Here is a 26,172-nt window from a genome sequence, read left to right as displayed (position 1 = left end):
TTATGGCGGTTACACTGTACTCAGAGGCGTTCCCAGAGCGTTCTGGTTGAGGAGGTCCATATATTACTTACCGGCAAGGCATTCAGTTGCGTTCCGGCTTACTTTCACCTATGGCCTAGCAACGAAAATAAATAAAAAAATAAATGATGCTGTTTAATTTGTAAACTAATCCATTTGCATGTTATTGTCATGGACTCTGTAGAAAAGTGACATAGCGTGGGAGAGACACAAAGCAGGTAAAACACAACATCATAAATATGTTTACAACTACAAATTAACTGTCTTCTGTCCATTCTTGTTTTAATTTTTCATGTCAAAACATCAACCCTCCCCCTTAATCTGGGCTGGGGACCGGCAGAAGTGACCATAATGAGACACACACTTGTGTGATTCATTTGAATGCAGTTGTCTGCTCTGAAGGAGACTGCTGTGAGTGAGGAGGACTGTCTATCCGTGTTTTGGATAGGGAAGGAACTCACACATGGTGACCATTGAGATCAAAGTACGCTGTAACCTCAGATTCTCCCAACTCCAGAGAAGTCACAAGAATTGCCGTCTTTGGAAAAACTCGCCAGAGGGGTCTGAAAAGTCATTAAGTGTAGCGACAAAGTCTCCAAGTTGGCAACACTCAATCTCCGTTTTATCTCCACTTTCTTACTGCTGTCATCAGAGCTCACACTGAATCTGCAGTGCTCCCAGACAGCAGAACAACTCAACGTCACAGGTGTATACCCTCTATCATGTAAACAGCACACATGCTTCCCCACTAAGTGTTGGCTGTACTCCTTTGTCTTGAGTTGTGCATGTGTATAATCAGAGCTACATACTCGCTTCAGCTGAGCGGCGGGAGGGGGGTGAGTGTTGCCTTTACAGAAAAAGCGTAGGGAGATGATGTTTCTTTTGGTGGTTTTTCCAGCTCTCTGTCCGCTATACGGAATGAGCTTGTCTATGTGTGTCAATGCCCGCACATGTTTGTGTGTCTAAATGTGTTGGAGCAGAACTTCACCATGTGCTAAAGATCACATGCTTTTTTAAGGCATGGAGAAATGTGAATCCAACGATGTACAAACGACATCCCTTCATGAAATTTAGATAAGGCTATTTAGTCTGTTAGATTAAACAATAGCAAGGCACCTGATTCATGAGAGAGGTAACTCTAAATCACCTCTTGCGATCTGGTGCAATATGGAAAATAAAATCAACTGGACTTCCAGGGGTGGTAGGTGCCTCCGTTGAGGGGGCGGACCGCTGTGAGGAGGATCTGTTTGGTTTGCACTCCGTCACCACCTTGTGGCATGGAGTCTCTGCACACCGTCGTAAATTACTTTTAGTGAGGTGTGTGTTTGGTTTGGAATTAAATGGAGATCTGATCAAAACTAATTTTCTTTGTTCAAGAAAGTTCCCCCAAGGGACTTACCAGTACAGTTATGTAGCTCTACGGATTGAAATGTGACATCAAGGAAACGTTGTGGCAGCCAGCTATATGTTAACCCAGTGCTCCAACATATCTGTAGGCTAATGTGACAAAAAGTAAACACTGTCAGTCTGTAAGTACTTTAGTAGCCGTTAATGTTTGGTGCAGCTGGCAGTCTGGTGCGCCAAGACAAGTCCGTAATGTGAAGCGTCAGTAAATCCTGGTTAGCTGTGTCCTGCCAGTCATCTACCAAGCAGAGCTATCGTAACCTCATTCTTCATTTTATTGATAGACTCTCAAGTTTGAACAGAGCGCTGCAGAATAACTGCTACATGTGGGTTGGAATAAACATTATCACTAACAGTTCAGCCGCTGTGTTATAGAGTAAGACATTGGAAATCATTCTTGGCTGAGAAAACGCAGAGCTCTTGTGTTTTATCTCTTCTCACTACTAAACTTTGCCAGCCTGCGTGGTGTTGTCATAGAGACCTCAACATGCTGTGGATTAATCTGGTCCTCAACGACCCGAACGGGAAGCTTAGAGGTAGCAATTTAAAATAACATATAACCAGCAATGTTGGTGCTGATAATCTCATTTTATAGTGTGCATTGCAACCAGGCATATATCTAGAAGGGAGCCTTTTTCAAGCTCACTTTCAAACTCCTCATAGCCCCTTTAACATGAAGAAAAAGTTCATTTTGTGTCCTGTTTGAACTCACCAATCACTTTACCGGTAAAATGTGTCTTAAAATCAGATTATCAGCACCAATATGGGTTTTTCCAAAATGCTTCTGACTGATTGGGTTGAGCAGGATTGATTTACAGCAAGCTAAAGTCTCTATGACAACACCGCGTCAGCTGATTAAGTTTAGGAGAGAGAAGAGAGATCCGTGTTTTTCTCTGCTGAAAACAATTTTTGTGATTAATATTGTTGTGATGGTAACACTGGAGCCCAACTGTCAGACAGAAAAAGGACAGAAGAGCAGAAGAAGGCTAAACAGGAGAGAGACAGAGCACAAGCTAAAAGCAAAAATGTTTGTGATAACATTCATTCCAACCCACATGCAGCATTTATTCTGCGGTGGTTTGTATAAATTTGAGAATCTATCAATATAATGAAGAGTGAGGCTTTGTTAGCTCTGCTTGGCACCTGAGTGCTGGCAAGAGGATTCACTAACATTACACATTACAAACACGTCTCTGAAAAATGGGCAGTCAGTAGCGCTATGTATGATTATTCAGCCTTATTTAGTGTGTTTCTAATGTTAAACTCTGAAACTTATCAATAACCTGGTTAGTAATGTATCAGGACACTGGATATTAGTTATGAGGAAAAGTAGAAATTGTGTTCCTCTTTACTGACCTGTTTTTGAATGAAACTTCGAGGAACGCTAAAGGAAATGGAAAAGGGTGTTTTATTCTGACAGACTTTTTTCTCTGACTTAAATTATCTTCATAAAGAAAAAGAGATTCAACAAGAATGAGAGAAATAACCAATCACAAATGGATATTTCTATTCCATATATCTTACTTAAATGAATTTTTTCATTGACTGTTGAATCTGACCTTAACAGTTCTATAGACATGCACCGATCGATTGTTGGCTGATCGATCGGTGCCGATTTCCTTAATTTTGGGGCATCGGGGATTGGCCCGTCCTTACATGTGAAACTGATCTTGTATACCTCAGGGGAAGTCTGACAGCCAGCCGTTGTTGCTTTTTGCTCTGAGAACTCAAAATCAGGACACTTTATTAGTTGTTTAAGTTAAAACATAAAGATTTTATTGTTTCACAGGTATTGTATAATAAAATAAGATTGCAACATTGAAGGTATATACTGTCAGTAATAAAAATAGAAAATAAAATTTTTTATCGGCCCCAATTGGTATTGTTGTGGAAATTTCCCTGTTTCTGGTGAAGAATGAAATAGAGACTTCTGCCGGCCAGCAAGGTTTTATTTTCATTTGCAAAGAAAAAGGTCGGTCAACACGCGAGCGGTCCAAGTGAAGAAAAGACCCCCAACAACATTTGAGCAAAACACTTATGCTTGAGAGAAACGCCCCCTAAGGTACCTTTCACACCCCTCTGTCTGCTGCAGGAATCCACATTGCAACAGAGCCTTGAAGTTGGGCAGAAGGTGTGAGAGACATAGGACAAAAGGGTCTGGAAGCTTATTGAGGAATCAGGATATTGGGTGTGTCAAGCATTGAAAACAAAGGCAATGAAATTACTTTTACAGTATCGATAGGTCAGGCTTTTTAGAGATCAGTGATCAGCCAAAAAAATGTGATCGGTGCACCGCTACAGTTCTGGGTATTGATCCTCTGTCATATTGATTTGATGATGGTTGTGTTCAGTGTTTTGTGTTTCAGACTCACATTAAAAACCTTTTCAATCCTAGCTTAGTGACCTTTTTCAGAAACCTCTATAGTGACTGTTTTATGTTCATATTTTTTTTTTGCAGCAGCAGCTCCAACTGATACTTCACATCAACTAAGTTTTTTGCTTCAACTCCATTGATGTGAAGTGTCAGTTTGAGCTGCTGCAGCGTCCAATCAGTGAGTGATATTCCATATAGGGACGTGTCTGTCAGTGAAACTAATGCAAAGCCTGCTGTCATATTTCCTCGCTCATTGCTCCTTCGATCAGTCTCCTCTCTCCTCTGAGCACAGTTATTGCTTTTGGAGGTCCCTCAATCTGGTGGCTCAGGAAGTACTTCCAGTGCTGTGGAGGAGAGGCATCCTTTATTGAGGTCAAAGTATCCTGGATAAGCTGCCGATCTGTTTTCAAAAATGTCTTCCATCATCCTTATGAGACAACTTAGGTCCCAGAGAAAGATGTAACGACTCAGGGCTGGGTTATTAATCAAAAAACATTTTTAAGGAGCTTCTAACTGATGTAAAACTGCTGTTGGTTATTTAACTGTTTTTCCTTACTAATACATCATTTTTTTTCCACCAAACATTTCCATTCTAGCTGATCTGTGTTTTCAATTCCATTGTTTCAATAAATAACCATTGATTGTTCATCTGTGTATGCTCATTTCAGGTACTTGTTTCAAAATTTTACAAATATTCAAAGAATTAACTGACAGTGCAATAATCATGCATTTACCATCATTGAGGTAAAAGGTTCAATTAATCCTGATTTTAGTTTTTGCCATGACTGCCCAGCCCCACAACAACTCACCCTGTGGAGCCAGGCTGTGGTCAAACTCCCAGCGCCTGGAAAACCTACAGACTGTGATGTTCTTTAATATGACCATCCAGGTTTCTATAAGTACTGCATATCTGTTTGTTCTATGGGTCTAATCTGATTACCACTTCTTCAGAATGATGACACAGGATTTTACAGCCACCTGGCTGGGGTACCAAAGGCTTTACTTCCTGGCATTGGAGGAAAGAAGATCCTCGACTTTTGGTGGGAAGCCGTCAACATGTGAGTAACAGAAGTAAGAAATCATGGGTGGATGAGTTCTGTGATTTTAAACTTCATACATAATATGAAGAGTTGAGCCTTTGCTGTAAATCTTCCTCCCACTACAGCTCTGTGTTCTTTGCAGGCGGCAGCTGTTCACTGAGGTGTATCTGGTCACGAATGCAGACAAGTGAGTCTTTACCATTGTCTCACTCAGCTAGTAGTTACCTAAGGGGTGTAAGTCCAGTTTCCCATCATGTTTCCCTAAACAGGTATAAGCACTTTGAGCGCTGGGCCACAGCAAATGACTTCCCGGTAGAGAACGTGGTGAATGACGGCAGCACAACGTTGGAGGACCGTCTTGGGGCTGTGGCTGACCTGCAGCTCGCCATATGCAGTCGCAAGCTTCAGGATGACATCATGGTGGTGTGTATGACACAGCTCCTTTCAAAGTGCAACAGCTCCTTTCCTCCCATGTATTTGTGAATGTCCTGCTGTGACAAAAAGAAGGCAGTAAAACTTGCTGCTCCCCATTGCAATGGTGTGTGTGTTGTGTTAAAGCGCAGCGACCCTACTTGTAACAGCCATCTTCTTCCTCTTCTGGGTGAATTGACGCTCACTGAATGCCAAGGCGTTACAAGGCATGCCGAGTCCAGCTCGATAGTAATCACATTATCTACATGTGCCATTGGAGCTATGCTTTGTCTGATTTGGGTCTAAGCTGCTGACATGCTTCTCAATAGTCTGATGTGGTGCTGACTAAGCTCATGGTCATATCTCTGAAGCTACATGTAAACTGAGTCAGAGTCTCCAACCTGCGAGTTGCATGTTTAAGTTCTTGAGCTGACTTGTTGTATATTGTGAACATGTCTGATGATCTTCTCCACGTGTGACAGATTGCAGGAGACATGCTTTGTGCAGACCAGAACTTTGACATCGCTCAAGTTATCCGTTTCTTCAGGTCACAGGTGAGATCAACCTTGATAATGGAGCAGAAATCTGAAGCTGGAAGCTCAAGTTAACAAACTGACCTGATTTCCAGCTTCAGTGACACCTGATGCTTCTGTGAGCTCTGATGTTGTTGAGCCAGCTGACTCAATCAGAGTATTCTGCACCCGGCTCAGAGCGTAATGGTGAATCTAGCTTTTATAATGAAACTGGTTTGTCTCTGTTGGCTTGCTTGTCTTGTCTGTTGCCCTTCAAGTCAAATCACAGCAGAATTCAAGAAAACTGAAACTTTGCAACTTGAATTGAAGTTCTTGTTACGTGCAGCAGGTTCATGTACACAGGTACCTGGTGTGTTGTTTTTTCAGCCTGGAGAGCTAATTATTTACTACCAGCTGGAGGAGAGTGAGAAAAGCAGCTCCAGAGGCATCGTGGAGGTTTGTGCTGAAACACACAAGTGAGTGAAGTCAGTCCTGGGGCTCACAGTGCTTCATGTTTGCATCCCCTGCTCTGGTGTTTCTTTGTTCTAATCTCTAGTCCCCTTCTGGTGCAGGATTACTCGCTTCCTAGAGAAACCTGCAGATGGGCTGACAGCGTCCCGGCTGGCTAGCGTGGTGTTTTACTGCATTAGGAGAGACACTCTGTCCTACCTGTCTGACTTCCTCAACCTGCAGCCTCAAGCCACAGACAGGACCTTCGGACAGCTTTGGGTGAGTCGGTGATTCATTAAGAAGTGTGACCAGACACAGACCTTTCTACTGCTGAACACCCCATACATTATCAGTATCTTATAAAGAGGTAAGCACTGAACTTTCTGACTCATCTTTGCAGGAGTGGCTCATTAATGAGAAACAATGGGATGCTTTCGGGATGAAGCTTCCCACCGGCTTTCAGCTCATTGGACAAGTGGTTTGTGTGCTGAATATGACTCGTTGAATGTTTTTGCCTTTAAATACCTTTAAATGATAATTTTATATAAAAAATATAGATATCATTCACAACCCACCAGATATCAGTTTGGGTATCTTTCAGCCAGCTGTGGAGTTGCCTCCTGCTGGCCAAAGAAGACAGCAGTGTGTCCCTTAACCCTAACCCTGGTCATTGTGTTTGATAAAATGCCTCCTGTTACATACTAGGGTCTGTTAGACTACACAAAGTGGCTCACCCACTACTCCACCAAGCAGCAAGACAACCTCGCCAAACCCATCACATGCCGATCATATGCACGGTGAGAAACCTCAGACCAAGCTCTCTGCTTATTTAGTTTGAAATCAGCTTAGGTCATACCCCCTTCCTTTGTAACTGCAAATAAAAAAAACACTTGAGGGTGATCAGAGCATGACGACAGATCTACACACGCACACACGCACACACACACACACACACACACACACACACACACACACACACACACACACACACACACACACACACGTTGACTTACAGGGTTGGACTGATGGGGAATCCCTCAGACGGCTTCAACGGAAAAACCATCGCCATGTCCATCTCTAACTTCTGGGCAGAGGTCACTCTGATGGAGAGTCAGACTCTGGTAAACACATACTCATAATAAGAAACAGCTTCACAGCTGAATATATCATGAACAAGTCATGTTATTGTTTCTCTGTCGGTACAGGTTCTGGTCCCTCATCCTCTCAATGACCCCACAGAGTTTGGGAGCCTGCAGGATCTGTTCTGTATCAGCAGGAAGGAAGGGTGTGTTTCTTTACCTGTGTGAAACAATAGATTACACTCTATACCCCCACCTGTCCTACAAGCAAGAAATGACTCAGAGATGGAGCTGAGATCTTAAAAAATCTTTCACTGGATTTTTTAAATTGGGTGGTATAAAATGGGTGTGAATGGGTAAGTGTGACCTGTGGTGTAAAGCTGCTTTGAGTAGTCCATGACTAGAAAAGCGCTATATAAGCTCAAGTCCATTTACCATTTACCAAGGTCATAAAGTGTCAAAACTGAACTCTTTGACATAATCAGCACTTTAACCAACTGTAATGACAGGAAATAGAGGTGAAAGCATTAAGTAGGCAGGCTACATGAGCAATACCAAAGCCTGTCAGCAGGGGGAGCTCCAGGTGTTTTAGTTTCTTTTTAGGGATGTGTCACAGCATCCCTAAATAGAAACTAAAACTTATTATGCAGTCTTTACACAGGCTGTCCACAGGGTGACATATCTGTAATATACCGTAGCCATTAATGTTCCCCCAGTTTGAAATAGTTCTGTTCTCAATCCTCTGCAGGTACTTGGGAGGTCTGCGGCTGCTGCAGGCCACCTGTAAGAAGTTCTACCAGTTCTGCTCCAAACAAGGGTGAGAGCAGAGATTTTGTTTCAAAGAGTCTAAAAACAGTTTGTACCTTTTCCTGAGGCAAAGCCAGTAGACTGTGACTGATGCTGCAAAAAGAGTCAAACCAGCTCAGGAGACGCTTGAATGTTGTCTGTGCTCCTGTTTTCCCGCAGGATCGCTCTGACGAAGCAGAACTTCACGCTGAAGTATGACACAAACATCCCCCGTCAAGTGGTGAGCATCCACTCTTCTTCTCCTTCTCCCTCATAAGTACAGACATCATGTCATCACACACTCTCACCATGAGCTGCTCTGTCTCTGTTCTCTTAAAGGGTCTCGCTGGCAGCAGGTGATATGCTGTTTAATGATTTATTTTGATCTGTATGAGTCAGTTTTCTGTAGATTTTCAGACTTTTCACCAGAGTTTGAACATGTTCATGACCCTCTTTTTCCACAGTGCCATTGTCTCAGCCACCCTGAAGTGTCTGATGAAATTCTACAACATTACAGACAATGTAAGAGCTGCACATATTTCTCATATTTGATCTTAATATGTCCTCTAGGTCAGTGGTTCCCAACCTTTTCCAACTCAGGGCCCACTTTTAAGTCTCAGACATTTTCGCGGCCCACCCCCGACTGCTAAATACATAAAAACATACTACATCTTAAAACCTTTATAGATGAATTATCAATTTAACACAAACATAGTTTAGCCTTATCTAATGGCACAGTTTACAGTCAGCTGTATCTTTTGATCTGGGCTTAAATTTTTTTTAAAAATTTATTAGACAGGCTGATGCTCAGTACATTTTATTCTAAAATCATACACTGGGTTATAATAGTTATACAATCATAGTTACTCATAGTTACTCATAGCTAAAGTAGTGAGTCAAGACAAATGGTAATAATTTGTATGTCCCCCCCCCCAGTCTGAAAGTCTGGACGCGCCCCTGCATAGAGGTACAGAGTGGCATGAAGGCTTTCAGGTTTGATCTCCTCTGCTGATTTTTAAAGAATGAGAGGAAAACAGCAAAACTATAACTTCCATCCCAAAGAGAGCAGAAAGGTGACTCGTGGACGAGCGGGAGAAGGAATAGCAATCAGCTGCTGTGTAATATGCGCGAGGGAACTCAGCGTAAGCACTGCACCGATCATCATCACAGACTCCACAAGCTGAACAGGATGAAGTTTAAAGCAAATATAAACCACAGAGTGACAGGGGCACTTCTGCTTGCGCTGACTTTATACACAGAAAACGTGCATCTGTAAATACTGATGAATGATCAGGGTGGGAATTGTTTTTCTCCAGTAACTGTGCATCTTGTGCGTCTTGTGCGCATTGGAGCGGAACTTCGCCGTGCGCGATGCTGAGAGCTGAGAGCTGTGAACGGCATATACCCACCAGAGCTCTGTCTTTTATTATTTTAGACCGTGATACATGATCCAACCATGGGTGTGAGTTTGTTCACATGAGAACACAGAGAGATGATTCGCTTCTGGAAGATAAGTGTTTGATTCTGGGCAGCGTCAAAAAATGTTTGTGGAATTCTGAAAGTTTTAGTTGCATACAAGAGTCATGTGCAAATTTACATCTGAAACATCGGAAAAAGAAAAGATCATAATTCTGAAGGCATGGCAGCTTTTACTTTGTCGTGGCGGTGTGCCATGATCCTATACATGTAGCAGAAACCCAGCCATACGATGCGTTCTGAGAGCACTTTTTTTAAATAAAGATTGAACATGAAGGACTGAACTGAATACAAGAGAAACATGTTGGAGGCTCCACAGTCACTAACACAGCATCTATAACATGTTGAAACGTTTTTATTTTTACATAATTACATCCCCACTTCCATAAAAATCAAACTATTTTGGAAAAGCTTTGGCGGCCCACTTGCAGTACCTTCGCAGCCCACCAGGGGGCTGAGCCCACAGATTGGGAATCACTGCTCTAGGTGTTAACTCCCTGGTCTATTTCTATGTCATTTAGACCTCAAACAAGCTCCTTAAATGTGCTTCTTGTCTGCAGACTCATAAACAACCTGAAAAGCCTTCAGATTCAGGGACAGAAATCAGGCAGAACCCTTAGGTGTTAACAATTAAGCTGTAGTTGAAGTGCAAAAAGATCAGTTTCTTGTCACTAAAAGCCAGCAAAGCCCCATTTCAGATTCAGGGGCTTATTTTAAACCTTTCTTCACCCCAGGATCTCCCTAGGCCAATTAGAGCCAACTTCATCCTCAATGTGGAGACAGATGAACTTTTCATCACTGCTGGTCTACAGGACAGAGTCGTACAGGTAAAATAGTGGATACCACCTGATCCTTCTCATTCATTTAACAGTGATTGTTAAGGTAGGGAGGTGTTTGTCTTGTTCTCTGTGCAGGTTTATGAAGGTTTAGTCTACATGGATTTCAGCAAGAAGCTCATGGAAGAGCGGGGATACGGTATGAGAGTGGTTGTTGTTCTCTGACCTAACCCTAACACTTTGCTGAAGGATAACTCAGGTCTGTTAATATAATAGTTTGCTTTATAATTTGAAGGAGAATATGTTTTAATGGACATGAGCGAGCTACCGTCCTTCTGGCTGGCTTACCTGAGCGACCCCAGCGACTCTGGACGCATCCACAGCAACATCAGACAGCGCTGGCTCAGTGGTGCGTCTTCCTCTCAGACATTACAAAGGTTTTCATCTGAGTTGGACTGAAGAGTCACCAGAATGGTTCTGTGCAGTTTGAGTCTTACTTTGGTGAGACTGTCTGCTCTAGTCTTTAACTTTCAGTCAGTATCTGTTTGAAATTTTCCTTCATACTTAAAATTTAAAGAGTTAACCTTATTGGCATGTGGTGTGAGATCCTATTTTCCTGTTTTATCTCTCAAGGATCAGGTAATCTGTCTAGCCTCCCTCCTTCTTCTTCAAAATAAATGGGATCCGATCACACCGATCTAAATAATGACCTTTCCAGGTTTTTGATTCTGGATTACCAGGTTTTTATTGGGAGCATATAACCATGTATTACCAGAAGCATAAAAATCCTTGCACAAGAAAAGTTTCCCAAAGCTGCTCTACATTTCAAGTTTGACATTGGGGTTATTTTATTGTTTCTACGTGACATGGAGGGATATTCAGTTTTGTTTGACTAAATGAATCTTGACATTCAGGTATCATAATGTTCCAATGTGTGGTTTTATCCAGACAAAACCAAGAGGGGACTGAACCATGTCTCTAATCCTTTTCCCTTTGAACTATCTGCTTTTGACATTTTATTCAAATTCAAAAGATTTTGTCAAAAACAAATATCTCAACATGTTGTCTCTGAGCAGATTAAGCTTTAGAGGAAAATCTGTAACTCAGAATACAAATATAGTCAGCCAGTCTTATCTGCTGGTCCTGTTTGCTCTTAAATGTCATAATGAAGGGTCAATATCATGTTTTGTCTATTGAAATTAAGTATAAGGGAACTTAAAATAGCTTTGGACTGTGAAAACGGTTGCATGGAGTGCAGCATGGGTTTTGGGAAGCTTTAAACTTGCTTGACAAAATGTGTATCTCTTTGGTGCTCATCAGTGTGAGGATCAAACTTATAGCTTTAAGGAGAGCTGAGGCACTCAGAGGTACTAATTAAAAAGCTTTTATTCCATCAGGGCTACATGATCATTAAAAAACATGCCAACTTTTAACACCCATATAAGCCTTTGTCAGGGCAACAGTCCTGATGAAGGCCTATATTTTCAATTAGTACATTTGAGTGCCTCAGCTCTCCTCATTGCGTTAAAATATATATATATATATATATATATATATATATACACACACATATTAGGGCTGTGACTTTAACACGTAACTTAGATTAATTAATTACACTGTACTTTAACGCGTTGTAAAAATCAACGCAAGATTAACTCATTGGCTGCCAGCCATTTTCAGAGCATCTTGAAAGATCTTTTAGGACCCAAGTAATAATGTTTTCTCCAAAGTTACTTTAGAAGAGTCTCTCTTCCTGTTTTTGGTCCAAAAAATTGAAATATCAAACTTTTTTGATAGTGTATATCTCAGGCACTCCATCCTTTGATCCTCTCGATGATCTCTGTCATCTTTTCTCACGATGGCGCCGCTCTTTCTCTCTGAACTACCGTGACACATCTTCATGTCAGCGTGAGCTGCCTGAACTTTCCTGACTTGCAGCGTCTTTCTGTGTCTCTGTCATCTCACATTCCTCCCAATATCCATGCTGAGCTCTCATCCAAAGAGCGCACCACCCACAGTAGTTTACGAGCAGGATTTTGATTGACAAGCTCTACCAGACTCCACCTCCCTCCGCTGAAAAATAAAATTTACTTCTATACAGGCAGTAAACAGTAATCGAATGTCAATGGCAGGGAACACGGACATTTTAATTGATATTGACCAGTTTTAAAAAAAAAGGATTTACAAATCTTCTCTTTTTCGTGTATTCATTTAATTAGTCATGCACTATAGTTTTGTAATGCCCTACAGTTCAAATTCTTTATGTGGGGACCTAAGCAGATAAAAGATTAAAATGTGATTAATTAGATCAGTTAATAACAAATCCTATAAATAATTTGATTATTTTTTAATCTTCTAACAGCACTATTTACCACATAATGGCTGGTAAATGTACTTGAAAGTAGTGTCCACAAAAAAAACATCTTCTAACCAAAATAAACAGGATTTTGTTGTTTAAACTTGTATATGAGAATATTCAATAATTTAGTCTTCTACCAAAGTCTGTTTGAATTGAAAAATGTTGCTTCTGATGTTGAATATATATATATATATATATATATATATATATATATATATATATATATATATATATATATATATATATATATATATATATATATATATATATATATTTATATATATATATATATACTGTTTGTTTGATTCATCTTTGTCTGTGTCTATGTCTGTCCACAGGAGAGCCTCTGGTGGTTGAAGCCATGAAGACTTTTGCTGAACTCACAGATCAAGCAAGGTTAGTTCAGGTTCCTGAACACAACAGCTAGTTCAACATTGATGTGATAAATCTCACAAGATATGAGAAATAATCTGAAGCGACGTTAAACAGAAAACAGATGAATAGGAAGACTCCCTGCCCTTAAACAAGAATAAAATAGAATAGAATAGTAAAGAATAGAATAAAATAGAACTTTATTTGTCATTGCAACAAGTACAACAAAATTGCATAGCCCCTTAGTCAGTGCAAAACTGTGTAAAGTGCAAAATAGCTGCCATGTTCAGGTGCATTAATGACATAGAGGTAATTGTTAAATGAGGTAGTGATTTTAGCCTTTGTTCATGACCCTTACTGCTGTTGGGTAAAAACTGTCTCTGAGCCAGTTTGTCCTTGTAGTGATAGACCTGTACTGCCTGCCTGATGGTAACAGATTAAACAAGTGGTGTCCAGGGTTAGAGGTGTCCTGGGTTAATTTTCCCGCCTTTTGGAGGCAGCGGGAATGGTGCAGTTCTTCCAGTGTGAGGGCAGTCGGTGATGTTTTTCGCTGTGCCACTGAGCCACTGTGCAGCTGGTATACCACATGCACAGTCAGTACACCAGGATGCTCTTGATGGTGCACCTGTAGAAAGACACAAGCAGTCTCTCAGGGATGTTGTTCTTCCTTAGCACTCTCAGGAAGTGCAGTCTTTGTTGGGCCTTCTTCAGTAGCTCAGAGGTGTTCACTGTCCAGGTCAGGTCCTTCTCTAAGTGGACTCCCAGAAAGCGGAAGTTCTCTACTCTTTTCACACATTCACCGTTGATGTGTAGGGGTGGAATTTCTGTTTTCGTCCTCCAAAAGTCAATGATCAGCTCCTTGGTCTTAGCTGTGTTGAGGAGCAGGTTGTTATCTCTGCACCACCCAGTCAGCTGCTCCACCTCAGCCCTGTATGCAGACTCATCCCCCTGAGAGATGATCCCTACTACTGTGGTGTTGTCGGCAAACTTGTGTTCTCTGTGTGGTCTCCCACCCTCACCCTCTGCCTGCGGTCCGACAGGAAGCTGTTAAACGCGGAGCTGTAGTCCACAAAGAGCATCCGCGTGTGGGTCCCCTGCTGCTCCGGGTGGGACAGTGACACGTGAAGCGCTGGGGCTACAGCATCCTCTGTTGGCGAATTGGTGGGTGTCGAGACTCTTGGGGAGGAGTGAGGTGTGACCTCGTACCAGTTTCTCAAGGCACTTCATCACCACTGAAGTGAGAGCTACTGGCCGGGAGTCATTGAGGCTGGAGATGTGTTGCTTCTTGGGCAGGGGGGTGATGGTGGAGGACTTCAGGCACAGTGGAATGATAGATTGGGACAGGGACCGGTTGAAGATTCTGGTGAACACCCCAGCCAGCTGGTCAGCGCAGTCCTTCAGCACCCGTCCAGGGACACCGTCAAGTCCAGCCACCTTCTGTTGGTTGACCGCCCGTAGTGTGCGCCTTATGTCATGCTCCTCCAGTGTGGGGCTGGAGCTGCTCTTGACCGCAGGGTGTGGTGTAGTTGCCTCCGGAAATCCTGTCTCGAAACGGGCAAAGAAGCTGTTCAGCTCCTCTGCCAGTGAGGCTCCTCCCTCAGCAGCTCTGGTGTTGACCCTGTAGTTCATGAGGTGCCGGACCCCTGCCACACCTGTTTGCTGTTGTTGCTCTCCAGGTGGTCCTCGATCCTCCTCCTAGTGGCCCTCATTTATCAATCTTGCATGCAAATAAGTGCAGATCTGGGTGTAAAAACAAGTTTATAGCAACGTTCATGTGTGATTTATGAAACCTATGTACCAGTGCCAATCACGGCATATGCCTGATCAGGTGTTGATCAATGTGGCGGCTGAAAACAATTATTATTTACGTAACACTCCCCTAAATGTTCAAGGTTCAGCTGGCCGAACCCACGGAATTCAGGACATGGAAGGACGCATTAAGAGAAACAGGAAACTTCTCCATGCTGGTAATCAACAACGCCATAGCAACAGAGGTAGAGAGGAAATAATGCCGCCTTGTTTAGCAGCCGGAAAAAATGTCATTAAAGCTAGTTAGAAAAAACTTGTCTGCAAGGAAATCACTGCAGTTAATCAGCAGCGTGGATGTCACAAACTAAAATACAGCAGAGTTTTAAACATTTGATTTACACAGCCTTTGTTTATACCTTGATTTATTCATCCGTGATGTCTGACTTTTAGAAGCCACACTAATATTAAATGTTTTTGTTCAGGTCCAGATACGTGGAAAACTTTCTTTAAAAAATGTGTTTGAACTCTGAAAGAAGCTGCAGACTCCAGCCTGAACCTGTCACAGACTGAGGAGGGAGTGGAGCTTTAGTGTTTTGATCGTGCGCAATTACGCATGGGTAGACCGGAGTTTTATGAGTACTTGTACCACGAAACGATCCCATTTGTGATCCCGTGCAACTGAATGTCTTTTGTTATGAAATAGTCTCTTTTTCCACACACAGTTCACATTTATATAATAATATTGTGAGTGACATGATAACCTTCACAGTAAATCCTGTAATCAATATAGCATCCTTAAAAACTCCAAGCTAAATGTTTATTCCTGCATCCTCTGAATGTTCTCTGCAGAGACTTCATCGTGGACATGGGGTATATTTAAAACTGGTTACAGCATCTCTGTTTTTTCTTATTTTTTAAAGTAAACCGATAACAGAAGCATATTTTGTTACGGAGAAATCAGCTGACAGCTCACGCTGCTGCACTTTTAAAGCGACATATTTTATAGATTAGTGGAAGAAGAATGAAGTGTTAGAAACATTCTTGGTGTCATATCTGATTCAACGATCTAAATATTAATCTAAGAACATCAGTTTTCTGTTTGAAAATGTTTTGCCCTCAATTGATTTAATAATTCTCCTCCATAGAGGAACGCCCACGTTCAGATTGATAAATGCTGATCTGTGCGTGGAAAGGAGCATACACCCATTTTTTAGGTGTACGCATGCTTGATAAATGAGGGCCATAGTCTCTCTTGGCCTCTCTGATGCCCCACTTCAGGTTGGCTCTGGCTGCACTGTACAGAGCGCTGTCACCAGCCCTGAAGGCAGTGTTTCTGTCTTTTAGCAGCTGCTGGACCTTATTGGTCATTCAAGGCTTCCTGTTAGGGTATACCCGGATGGTCTTGTCCACTGTGACGTTTTCTGTGCAGTTCTTAATGTAGCACAGGACAATGTCCGTGAACACATCCAGGTCTGGGTGTTAAAAAAGGTCCCAGTTAGTCCTTTCAAAGCAGTCCTGTAGCTGCTCAGGGGCATCATCAGGCCAGGTTGTGATCCTCCTTCTGGTGCTAGGGGCAGTTTTCCGAAAGGGGTTGCATGCAGGGATCATGAGCAAGGACATGTCATCAGACTTGCAAAGGTATGCTAGCTGTTTAGTCTTGTAGCCTAGCTTGATGTTGGAGTACACCTTGTCTAGTGTATTAGCTCCTCTGGTGGCACACTTGACATGCTGATGAAACTTGGGAAGCACTGTTTCAAAGTCCACATGATTGAAGTTCCCTGCTATGATGTGTACTGCTTCGGGGTGTCTACCCTGCTGCTTGATAATGCTGCTGTGGAGTAGTCCGTTAGCTGCGCTAGCATTGGCATCAGGTGGGATGTAAACAACAGTCACAAACACTGCCGTTAACTCCTGGGAGAGGTAGATGGGCCTGCATTTGTCAGTCACATATTTCAGTTCCGCGGAGCAGTGGCTGTTCACAGTCACCGCATCAGTACACCAGTTGTTGTTTATGTACAAACACACACCCCCTCCTCTATTCTTTCTGGAATCCTTTGTCTTATCCTGTCGATGGGCTATGTAGCCGGCTAGCTCGATACGGTTCGGTACGGATGAGTTTGACCAAGATTCCGTAATCAGAATAATGGAGCTGTCCTTAACGATGTTGTTAACTACAGGGCTCTCAAGTGTCACGCATTGAGCGTGACAGTCACCCTTTTGGGTCTTTTGTCACGCACTCCCGCCACACATTGTATTTCTCACGCTAAGAAAATGTCTACAGAGAGACTTCAGACTTGACTTGGACTTGTGAACAATCATTATGATCTCTCTTTTCCTGGTGTATAAACATTACGAAAACTATGAAATGTCTATTCAGCTATGACGCATCATAGATATGACGTGTGTCTGGGGGTCCCACACATTAGTACATCTGATGCCGCCCTGTGGACTATAGGCTCGATATCTTCCATTTAAATTGTGGCTGTTACTGTTGTTGTCTGACAGTAATGTCACTTAACAGTGCAGCCGATGTACGTGTGAATATCTGACCTAAATACCTACCGAAATGCTCGGCGTCTTTGGGGGCAGCACCCTGTGCTGGTGAGAGTAAAGACACAGACAGAAAACTCCATCTCCAAGCTGCTGTTTTTAGTCACTCACTGAAATGATAAGTTCAACCTCAGGTATCCTGCATCACGTATCGTTTATACCGGGGTGAAGACAGCTTCATTTTTAACGTTCGCATTTTTTCTGTAAAAGTTGTGAGAGGATGTCCAGGACACATTAGAGGTGATTTCTTGATCATAGATTTAAAAAAGACAAAGCTACTGAAATTCCAAGTTGAAAAAAAGCACATTTATAGCGACTGGCCCTTGATTATGGTCTCAGTGGGTTTTTATGACCTTTAATAAACAAATTAAGAGCTGTGAAAGTTGTGAGAGGATGTCCAGGGCACACAAGAGGTGATTTGGTGTCAATAAATTAAAAAATGACAAAGGTGTTGAAATTATATCCTGGAAAAAGCACATTTTCATTGACTGGCCCAAGATTATGATCTCAGTGTTTTTTTTTAATGACCTTTTATAAACTAACTAAAAACTGTGAAAGTTTTGAGGGGATGTCCAGGACACAGGAGAGGTAATTTAGTATCAACAAATTTGAAAATGAGAAAAGGACTGAAATTGTAACCTGACAAATTGTCTTTTTAAGGCAAAATGTTGTTGATGATGAAGATTAGCTGAGTTTCTTTTAATTATTAAGTTGTATTTATTGTTGTGATATGTTCAGGGCTGTCAGATCCTAAAATAGCAGTGGATTGAGGCGAAGTTATGAAAGACCCCATTCGTATAACCCGGGGTGGGGGGTGTGACTCTAGTCTGCACTCAAAACTTGAGAGCCCTGTAACTAGAACCTGGAGCCTCAGTTCACCCATTTTGTTGGCAAGGGATTGTGCATTTGAGAGAAAAATGCTTGGAAGCGGTGATTTGAGTGGTTGCTTCCGTAGCTGTGTAAGCACTCTGGCCCTGCAGCCCTGCTTCTGCGTTCTCCCTCAACGCCGCCTATGTCACCTCTCCGCCCGGCATGGTACTGAAGTCAAGCCAGCACACAAGTAGAAACACTCGGTCAAGCCAACCAACACGTTGTTTTGTGGTACGCGAATATCTGGCAAATTACGGTAATAGCAGTAAACGCCTCATTTCAAAGTGAAAGCAATCTGATTGATAGTACAAGATGTAAGGATTAGACTCAGATAAAAGTCAGCTCATTCTGATGTGGAATTTCAAAATTATAGCCCTCTAAACTTTCAAATCTCACTGTATTTCCTCTATATATAGATTTATAATTACTAGGGCTGTCATTTTAACACGTTAATTAGATTAATTAATTAATTCCATCTTCCTGGTGTCATGTTTCAGCTTGGGGCTGCTCTGCACCAATGAGCAACAGTTTGTGTGTTCAGAGCATGTTAAACTGAGAATACTTCACTTTTCTTTGATCCAAGACTTGAAAAAAGTGTTTGTACATAGTTCCTCACAGTTTTAAGCCTTTAGCCCTGGTTTTCCTGACCCCATAGAAGTATAGAAGTTCATATTGCAGTGAAAATTGAGTCCACATCGAGTAAAAATGTGAACAGAAGCAAAAAACGTCCTAAAAATCAAATCAGCTTACTTTAGGTGCAGGACTGTGTAGTTTTGTAAAGACAGAACCATAAAACTTTTTTCATGTGTTCCTTATGCCTCAGGGTACCTAAAAATGTGATTTATATATATTCCCCCCTTATTTTTAAATGTCTTTTAATGTAATTTTAATGTCCTGAAATTCAAATTCTTTATTTTGGGACCTTAAGCAGATATGAGATTACGATGCGATTAATTAGATTAATTACAAATCCTGTAATTAATTAGATTAATTACAAATCCTGTAATTAATTAGATTAATTTTTTTAATCGCCTGACAGCACTAATAATTACTAAAAAATCTATAGTTATAACTGCACCATTCCACCTCAGACTGAAAGTACTTGATCTGAGGATGACACTCAGAAAAAATTATCTCACTTTGATGTGCAATTTCCCAATAAAAGCCCTCTAAACTTTCAAATCTCATTGTATGTTGCCAATAATAAGATTATAATTATTTAGAGATCTGTAGTTATAACTGAACCATTCCACTTTAGACTGATAGTACTTGACCTCAGGATGACACTCAGAAAAAATCAGCTCATTCTGATGTTGAATTTTAAAATAATAGCCCTGTAAAGAGGTAATAGAGAGAGATTTGAAAGTTTAGAAGGCTTTGTTAGCCATGTCTGCTTATTGTGAAATTCCACAACAGAATGAGCTGATTTTTTTACTACTGTCATCCTGAGGTTAAGTACTGTCAGTCTTAAGTGGAATGGCCCAGTTATGACTACAGGTTTTGGTTAGTAATTATATATATATATATATATATATATATATATATATATATATATATATATATATATATATATATATATATATATATATATATATATAGCAAATAAAGTGAGATTTGAAAGTTTAGAAGGCTTTTATTGTGAAACTCCACATCAGAATGAGATGATTTTTTCTGACTGACATCCTGAGGTGAAATTCTATCAGTCTGAAGTGGAACTATTCAGTTATAACAACAGATTTTTTAAATAATTATAAATCTATATATAGAGGAAATACAGTGAGATTTGAAGGTTTAGAGGGCTTTTATTTTGAAATTCCACATCAGGATTAACTGATTTTTTCTGAGTGTCATCCTGAAGTCAAGTACTATCAGTCTAAAGTGGAACTATTCAGTCATAACTACAGATTTTTTGTAATTCACTTTTAATTGCTTTTTAAACATTGTAGCAGTAAAAACGGAAAAACACAGGTAAGTAATGGACCCAAGAACTAGTCCCTTACAACAACAACACTTTTCAAAAGGATAGTTAAATGAAACAGGATAAACCATAATAAAAATAAATAAATAAATAATAATAATAATAATAATAATAATAATAGAAAAATAAATAAATACATGAAATAAAATAAAATATAGCTATTTAAAATTATAATAATTACACACACACACACACACACACACACACATCTATATGTATATTTATATATGTATAAATATATATATATATATATATATATATATATATATATATATATATATATATATATATATATATATACATCACATGTCCAGAGTACATGACTCCCAAATCCTCTACCTCCACAGTCCCCCCCCCCACCCACCTTTATCTCATTTTACAGCCACTCTTTATCAAAATGTTTCACAATTCCTATTAGGATTAGGGCCAATCTGTAATAGTTCTCCTATCACATAACTTGTAGGTAGTTCAAAAAAGGACCCCATACCTTCAAAACATCTCCTCTCGGTTGTTTAACCTAAAAGTCAACTGTTCATAGCTCGCTGTTTTTGTCATTTCTTCCAGCCATTCATTAAATGTTATAACATTTTTAGATTTCCAGTGTCTCAGAGTGATCCTACATCCTGTTATCAGGGCCAGCTTACACCACATTGTCTGTTGATGGGACATCCCCATTTCACTTGTTATCAAACCCAAAAGACACAAGGCTGGGCTCTGAGATAAATCTGTCCTGAGTACTTTGTTAACAAATAAAATGATCTTTTCCCATAGGTCATGTATCCTTTCACACTCATACAGCATGTGTACAAGAGTTCCCTCACATCTCCCACATCTCCAGCACGAGTCAGAATCACAGAGCTTTAATCTTGCCATTCTACTGGGGGTCCTGTGTATAATTTTGAACATTATTAGGCGGGTCTGTGTCTCTCTTGATACCTTGTGCCAGGATTGAGTAATTTCTTCCTATTTCTCCATAGCAATTTCCCCCCCCCTTAAATTAACCTCCCATGCTCTCTTAAGAGCTTCAAGTTTAGGTGGGTGAGATTTCCTTATAAAGCTATAATAGTTAGATGCCCCACCTTTAGCCCCCTGATTATCCTGTATTAGTTTTTGTAGCTCAGATTGGAAAGGTAGGGGGGTTTACATTTTTGTTATAAAATTCAACTCCTTAATTGCAAATATTTCCAAAAATCAAATCAAAAATTTTGTATTTAGTTGCCAGTTGCTGAAAGGACATCAAACTATCATTCTCAAAAATATCTCTAACATAAATAATCCCTGCCACAACCCATGATTTCCAGAACAGAGTGTTTTTCCCCACTTTCAACTTTTTAATATGCCAGAGAGGAGACTGTTTAGTAAAGAAAGGGTCGAGGCCAGTGATACTATGTGACCTTTGCCAGGTTTCTCTAACAAATGATAGTAGTGGGTTTCTAAAAGGGATTTCACCTTCAGTCTTTGACATAAAAGCTTGCAATGGAACAGGCTCTGTAAGTTCCTTTTCAATCATGGCCCAGCCTGGTCCTTGATTCTCTGCATTATCTATTTTGGCAAGCTGATTAAGAGAGAAGGCTAAATGATACCAATCTAGTCTTGGTAGGTTAAGACCTCCATCTTCATTTGCTGCACTCATCTTAATTTTATTTAACCAAGGTCTTTTACCCTCCCATAAGAAAAAATCCACTGCTGCATTAAATTTTTTAAGTAATGTGGGAGGGAGGCTTATGGGCAATAATTGTAAAATATATATAGGATATTTTGGCATCTACGTTTATAATAGACACGGGGCGGTAGCTTCCACATTGTTGAGGATCTTTGCCCTTCTTATGTATCAGGGTTATAACAGCAGATTGCATACTCTGAGGCATATTACCCCTCTTGATCGCATCTTGAAATACAGTCACTAATCTTGGTGCTAGTAGATCTGCAAATTCTTTATAAAAATCTGTCGGGAGCCCATCATTTTTTTTATTTTTTTTTTCCGCTGCTAGGCGCTGCCCAAGTAGCTGCCTGTTGCAGCAGCTCTCTCGTCTTGGTCCGTTTCTTGTAATTTTTTTCGTGTCTTTTTCGTGATTTTTGTATTTGGAGTGGATCATCACTTTGTATGATTCATTGTTGGTCACGGACACCAAATTTTTTGTGGCTTCGGCTATATTATTTTACTACTTTTCTCCTGTGTTTGTCTGGAGATCCTACATGTAACCATGGCTGCATTGTTTACATGCGAAATTAGCTATTAGCAGTCTGTAGCATGTCAATGCTAACTAGTGTAGGACTTGATGATTTCCCTCAAGCTGAGGAGGAGGAGGTGAGGACGACGTGCTGGTTCTCGGTTGTGAGCTAGGAGGTGACGACGTGGACCTGTCCTTCCATCCATCGTTGTTGGGAACGTGGGATCTAGCTCCGGGGGATGGACGAGCTAGCCGTGCTAACCCAGCGGCATCATGCTGTTCACGGACGTGGCTGACGGAGCTGACATCGGACGCTGGCTCCACATTGGAGGAGCTTCGCCTGCTGTGAGCAGACAGGATCCCGGAGACAGAAACTGAACAGACTGATGGGGAGGCTCAGTCCTGGACCCTGTGGAGGTGGAGGCTGGCTGGGCTGGAGAGTGGTGGACAGGATGTCGTCCATGGGGTGGCGCAGTTGGAGAATGCGCTTGGCCGGTGATCGGAAGGTTGCAGGTTCAAGCCCAGCTCTGGGCGACACATGACGATGTGTCCTTGGTCAGTGGTGTGTGATTGAGTATGAAAGGGTGTGACTGTGTTAGACCTACTGATGGATAGCTATCATAGTAAAGATCGGATCCATCAGTGTGTGAATGTGGGCGCGAATGGGTGTGAATGGGTAAGTGTGACCTGTGGTGTAAAGCTGCTTTGAGTAGTCCATGACTAGAACAGCGCTATATAAGCTCAAGTCCATTTACCATTTACCATCTAATTTCTATATAATTTCTTATGGACCTTTTTGCACTTTCTATACTCTTTCTTACTTTTGTTTTCTTAAATGCTGCAGTGACTCCTGAATTTCCCCTTCGGGATAAATAAAGTATTTTCTGTTCTATTCTATTTCCAGGAGCCTTCCCAGAGCTCATTTTCCGTATAGCTTGTTGAACCTCTTCCAACGTAGGCTCTCCACCAATCTCCTTTTGTTTTTCCCTGGACAGGGTTGGTAGATCCATCTGGGACAAAAACCCATCTATTTTGTCTTCATCTTTAATCCCCAATCCTTCATCCATCCCACCTTGTGAAGTATATAATTTCTGGTAAAATGTTTTAAATGATTCATTAATTTTTCCCCTGTCTGTCACTAAAGTCCCGTTTTCGTTCTCCACAGAGGTTATTAATGTGCGATTAAACTGTTGTTTTACTCTTTGGGCTAGAAACTTTCCTGCTTTCTCTCCTTGCTTATAATATTTCTGTCTACATTGAAACAATGACAATTCAGCCTTTCTCTGTAGTATAGAGTTTTGCTCAACCTTCAATTTGCCTAACTGGGTAACTGGATAACAGAATATAGTTGGGACGCAGTTCTATTTTCTAGATTCTTTATTTCTGTCTCTAGTTCAACTAGTCGAGAAGCTGCTTATTTTTTCAAATAAGAACTGTGTTGAATCAAGCGACCCCTCATGTAAGCTTTAAATGCATCCCATTCTAGTCCAGGGTTGGAAGCTGATCCCTCATTAAGTTCCCAATACTCAAGAATTTCTTTTTTAATAAAATTACATGATTCCTCATTGTTAAGCAAAGAGGTGTTGAGTCTCCAGCAGCCTCTAGGGATTTTGGATTCAGTTTTAGATCCCAACACCAATTCCACCGGTGCGTGGTCTGATAGTACAATATTGCCAATCGAAGCGGTTATAACTGCACTTACTGTTTAGATAGAAGGAAATAATCTATCCTTGAGTACGAAGAGTGTGGGTTGGAATAGAAAGTATACTCTCTTTCCCTGGGGTGTAAAAGTCTCCAGACATCCACCAAACCAAGCTCATCTTCCAAAGCCTCGATGGCTAGCTTTGATTTATGTACCACTCTTGTATTAGCAACTTTTGATTTATCTAGGGCTGGGTCTCTGATCTGATTAAAGTCCCCCCCCCCAATAATTATGTATTTATCCCCCAATTGTTTTGCAACCTTGGATATATTAGCAAAAATATCAGGCGAGTCTAAATTTGGTGCATAGATATTAATGAGAGAGCATTTGCTGCCAAACAAATCTGCACTTATTGCCACCCACCTGCCTTCTTTATCCAAGAGTTGTTTGTGAACGGTGATATTTACATTTTTACGCAATAAAATACAGACACCCCTCTGGCTTGAAGAATAGGCACTATAAAATATTTTACCGACCCAATCCCTCTGCAGTTTTGTTGACTCCTCCTCATCTAAATGAGTTTCCTGTAGGAAACATATATCTACCTTTTTTGTTTAAGATATAGGAGAAGCTTGTTCCTTTTGGTTGCAAGATTGGCCCCCTTGACATTCCAGGACAGGAACTGAAGCATTTCTGCCATAATAATGCAGCATCCCTACTATTTTGCTCCCATACAGATAACTTTGAGGAATAGATATCCATGTAGGTGGGACTGTGAAATAACCTGACCCTGTCATCTCCCTGTGACTGCAATGCACATATACACACACACACACAAAAAAAAAAAAAAAAGGAAGAAAGAAAAAAGAAAAACACACATATGAGAACCACGGAGAAACAACACTGCTCTTTTAACTCTAACCCCAAACCCCAAGATAATACGTCCGTGAAGCTGGTAAGACCCCCCCCCCCGAATATCATCAATAGTCCAAATAGAAATATATATTGTTCTAACATATGAACAAAACAAAAGAAAAAACAGAGGGGGGGAAGCCTTAAGCAAACCACAGTCCCCATTAATAACATCAGAGAAAAAAAGGATCAGCATAAACAAAAACAAAAAGGGCCAACATATAGGCCTCTTTAAATATTTTCAGTAAAATGTTCATTCCAATATCCCAGTCCAAAAGACGAATATATTACAGCGGAAAAAAAATCCAAACAAAGCAAAGCACAATATTCCTAATGCAAATAAAGTATAAAGTGCAATTTTAACCTTGAGAGGAGCAACACTAATTCCTTATAAAAGTTAAAAAAAAAAAAAAAGGAAGCCCTTAGATATACTGCTTTGCTCCTTTACCCCTTTAACTGTGATGAGCACATATCCTTAACCACATGAACATGAACTAGTTATATGTTATCAGAAAAAGATGGGGTGACTCATGTAAGAGTTCGACCAGGTGGAGCTGTAAAACGCCTCTTAAATTTACCCCATATTCAGCATTGTCCTCTCTGTCCCCGCCATATCCTCATCCAGATCTCTTGGAGATGAAGTCCATCACCTCCTCAGGAAGGGCGAAGGTGAGTCGGACATTATCCGCCACGACTCTCAGCACGGCCGGATATACCGGCCCCTTCTCTTGAAGTTTTTTCTTTATTCCGTTGAACTTTTTACGCTTCTGAATCACGTCCTGGGAAAGGTCTTGGAAAAAGGAGATCCTCTTGCCTCGCCATTCCACAACATCTTTCACCCGAGCTGCGTGCAACACCGCCTCTCATGCTCCGAATCTCAGGAAACGTACCAGCACATGCCGGGCTCTGATGCCCCGCTGACCTGCTCTGTGGGTCTGCTCGATCTCAAATCCCGGGCCCATTTCAATGCCCAAAACTTCTGCCAGTAGCTTCTGCATGAACCTCTTCATGTCTTGATCCTCTGCACCTTCCTCCAATCCAACCACACGGACGTTATTGCGGCGGCCTGCATCCTCGAGGTAAGTTACTTTCTCCTGCAGCTGGGCGTTGGTTTTGGCTGCTGTGCCGACTGTAGCATCCAGGTTGTAGCTTCTATCTTCCAGTGCTGATATTCGAGTCTCGGCCTCCGTCAATCGAGCTCCCAGTTTATCCACCGCTGCCTGTACTGCATCCATGCCGGATT

General features: G+C 41.2%; 1 protein-coding gene across 3 annotated transcripts in view; it reads left to right on the top strand.

The window, feature by feature from the left end:
• Positions 1-26,172, top strand: part of gkup (glucuronokinase with putative uridyl pyrophosphorylase) — a 39,227-nt gene that overhangs the window by 7,459 nt on the left and 5,596 nt on the right. For all 3 annotated transcript variants that reach the window (XR_012599102.1, XM_074679302.1, XM_074679303.1), the window contains exons 2-19: positions 4,748-4,854; positions 4,979-5,023; positions 5,106-5,259; positions 5,730-5,801; positions 6,147-6,235; positions 6,332-6,488; positions 6,610-6,687; positions 6,915-7,006; positions 7,225-7,330; positions 7,415-7,494; positions 8,037-8,105; positions 8,255-8,315; positions 8,414-8,430; positions 8,539-8,596; positions 10,285-10,377; positions 10,465-10,525; positions 10,622-10,735; positions 13,024-13,081. Coding sequence is in view for 2 of the 3 variants with exons in the window: in XM_074679302.1 (XP_074535403.1) it covers positions 4,748-4,854; positions 4,979-5,023; positions 5,106-5,259; positions 5,730-5,801; positions 6,147-6,235; positions 6,332-6,488; positions 6,610-6,687; positions 6,915-7,006; positions 7,225-7,330; positions 7,415-7,494; positions 8,037-8,105; positions 8,255-8,315; positions 8,414-8,430; positions 8,539-8,596; positions 10,285-10,377; positions 10,465-10,525; positions 10,622-10,735; positions 13,024-13,081 (1,511 nt within the window). In the remaining variant the exon portion in view is untranslated. The remainder of the gene's footprint in view (positions 1-4,747; positions 4,855-4,978; positions 5,024-5,105; positions 5,260-5,729; positions 5,802-6,146; positions 6,236-6,331; positions 6,489-6,609; positions 6,688-6,914; positions 7,007-7,224; positions 7,331-7,414; positions 7,495-8,036; positions 8,106-8,254; positions 8,316-8,413; positions 8,431-8,538; positions 8,597-10,284; positions 10,378-10,464; positions 10,526-10,621; positions 10,736-13,023; positions 13,082-26,172) is intronic.

This window comes from Halichoeres trimaculatus, unplaced genomic scaffold, assembly GCF_033239565.1.
Source record: "Halichoeres trimaculatus isolate MK-OKI-2021-1 unplaced genomic scaffold, fHalTri1.1 fHalTri1_scaffold_9, whole genome shotgun sequence".
NCBI classification, from domain to species: domain Eukaryota; kingdom Metazoa; phylum Chordata; class Actinopteri; order Labriformes; family Labridae; genus Halichoeres; species Halichoeres trimaculatus.
Note: the sequence above shows the minus strand (reverse complement) of the source record. Positions and strands in the feature narration are given on the sequence as shown.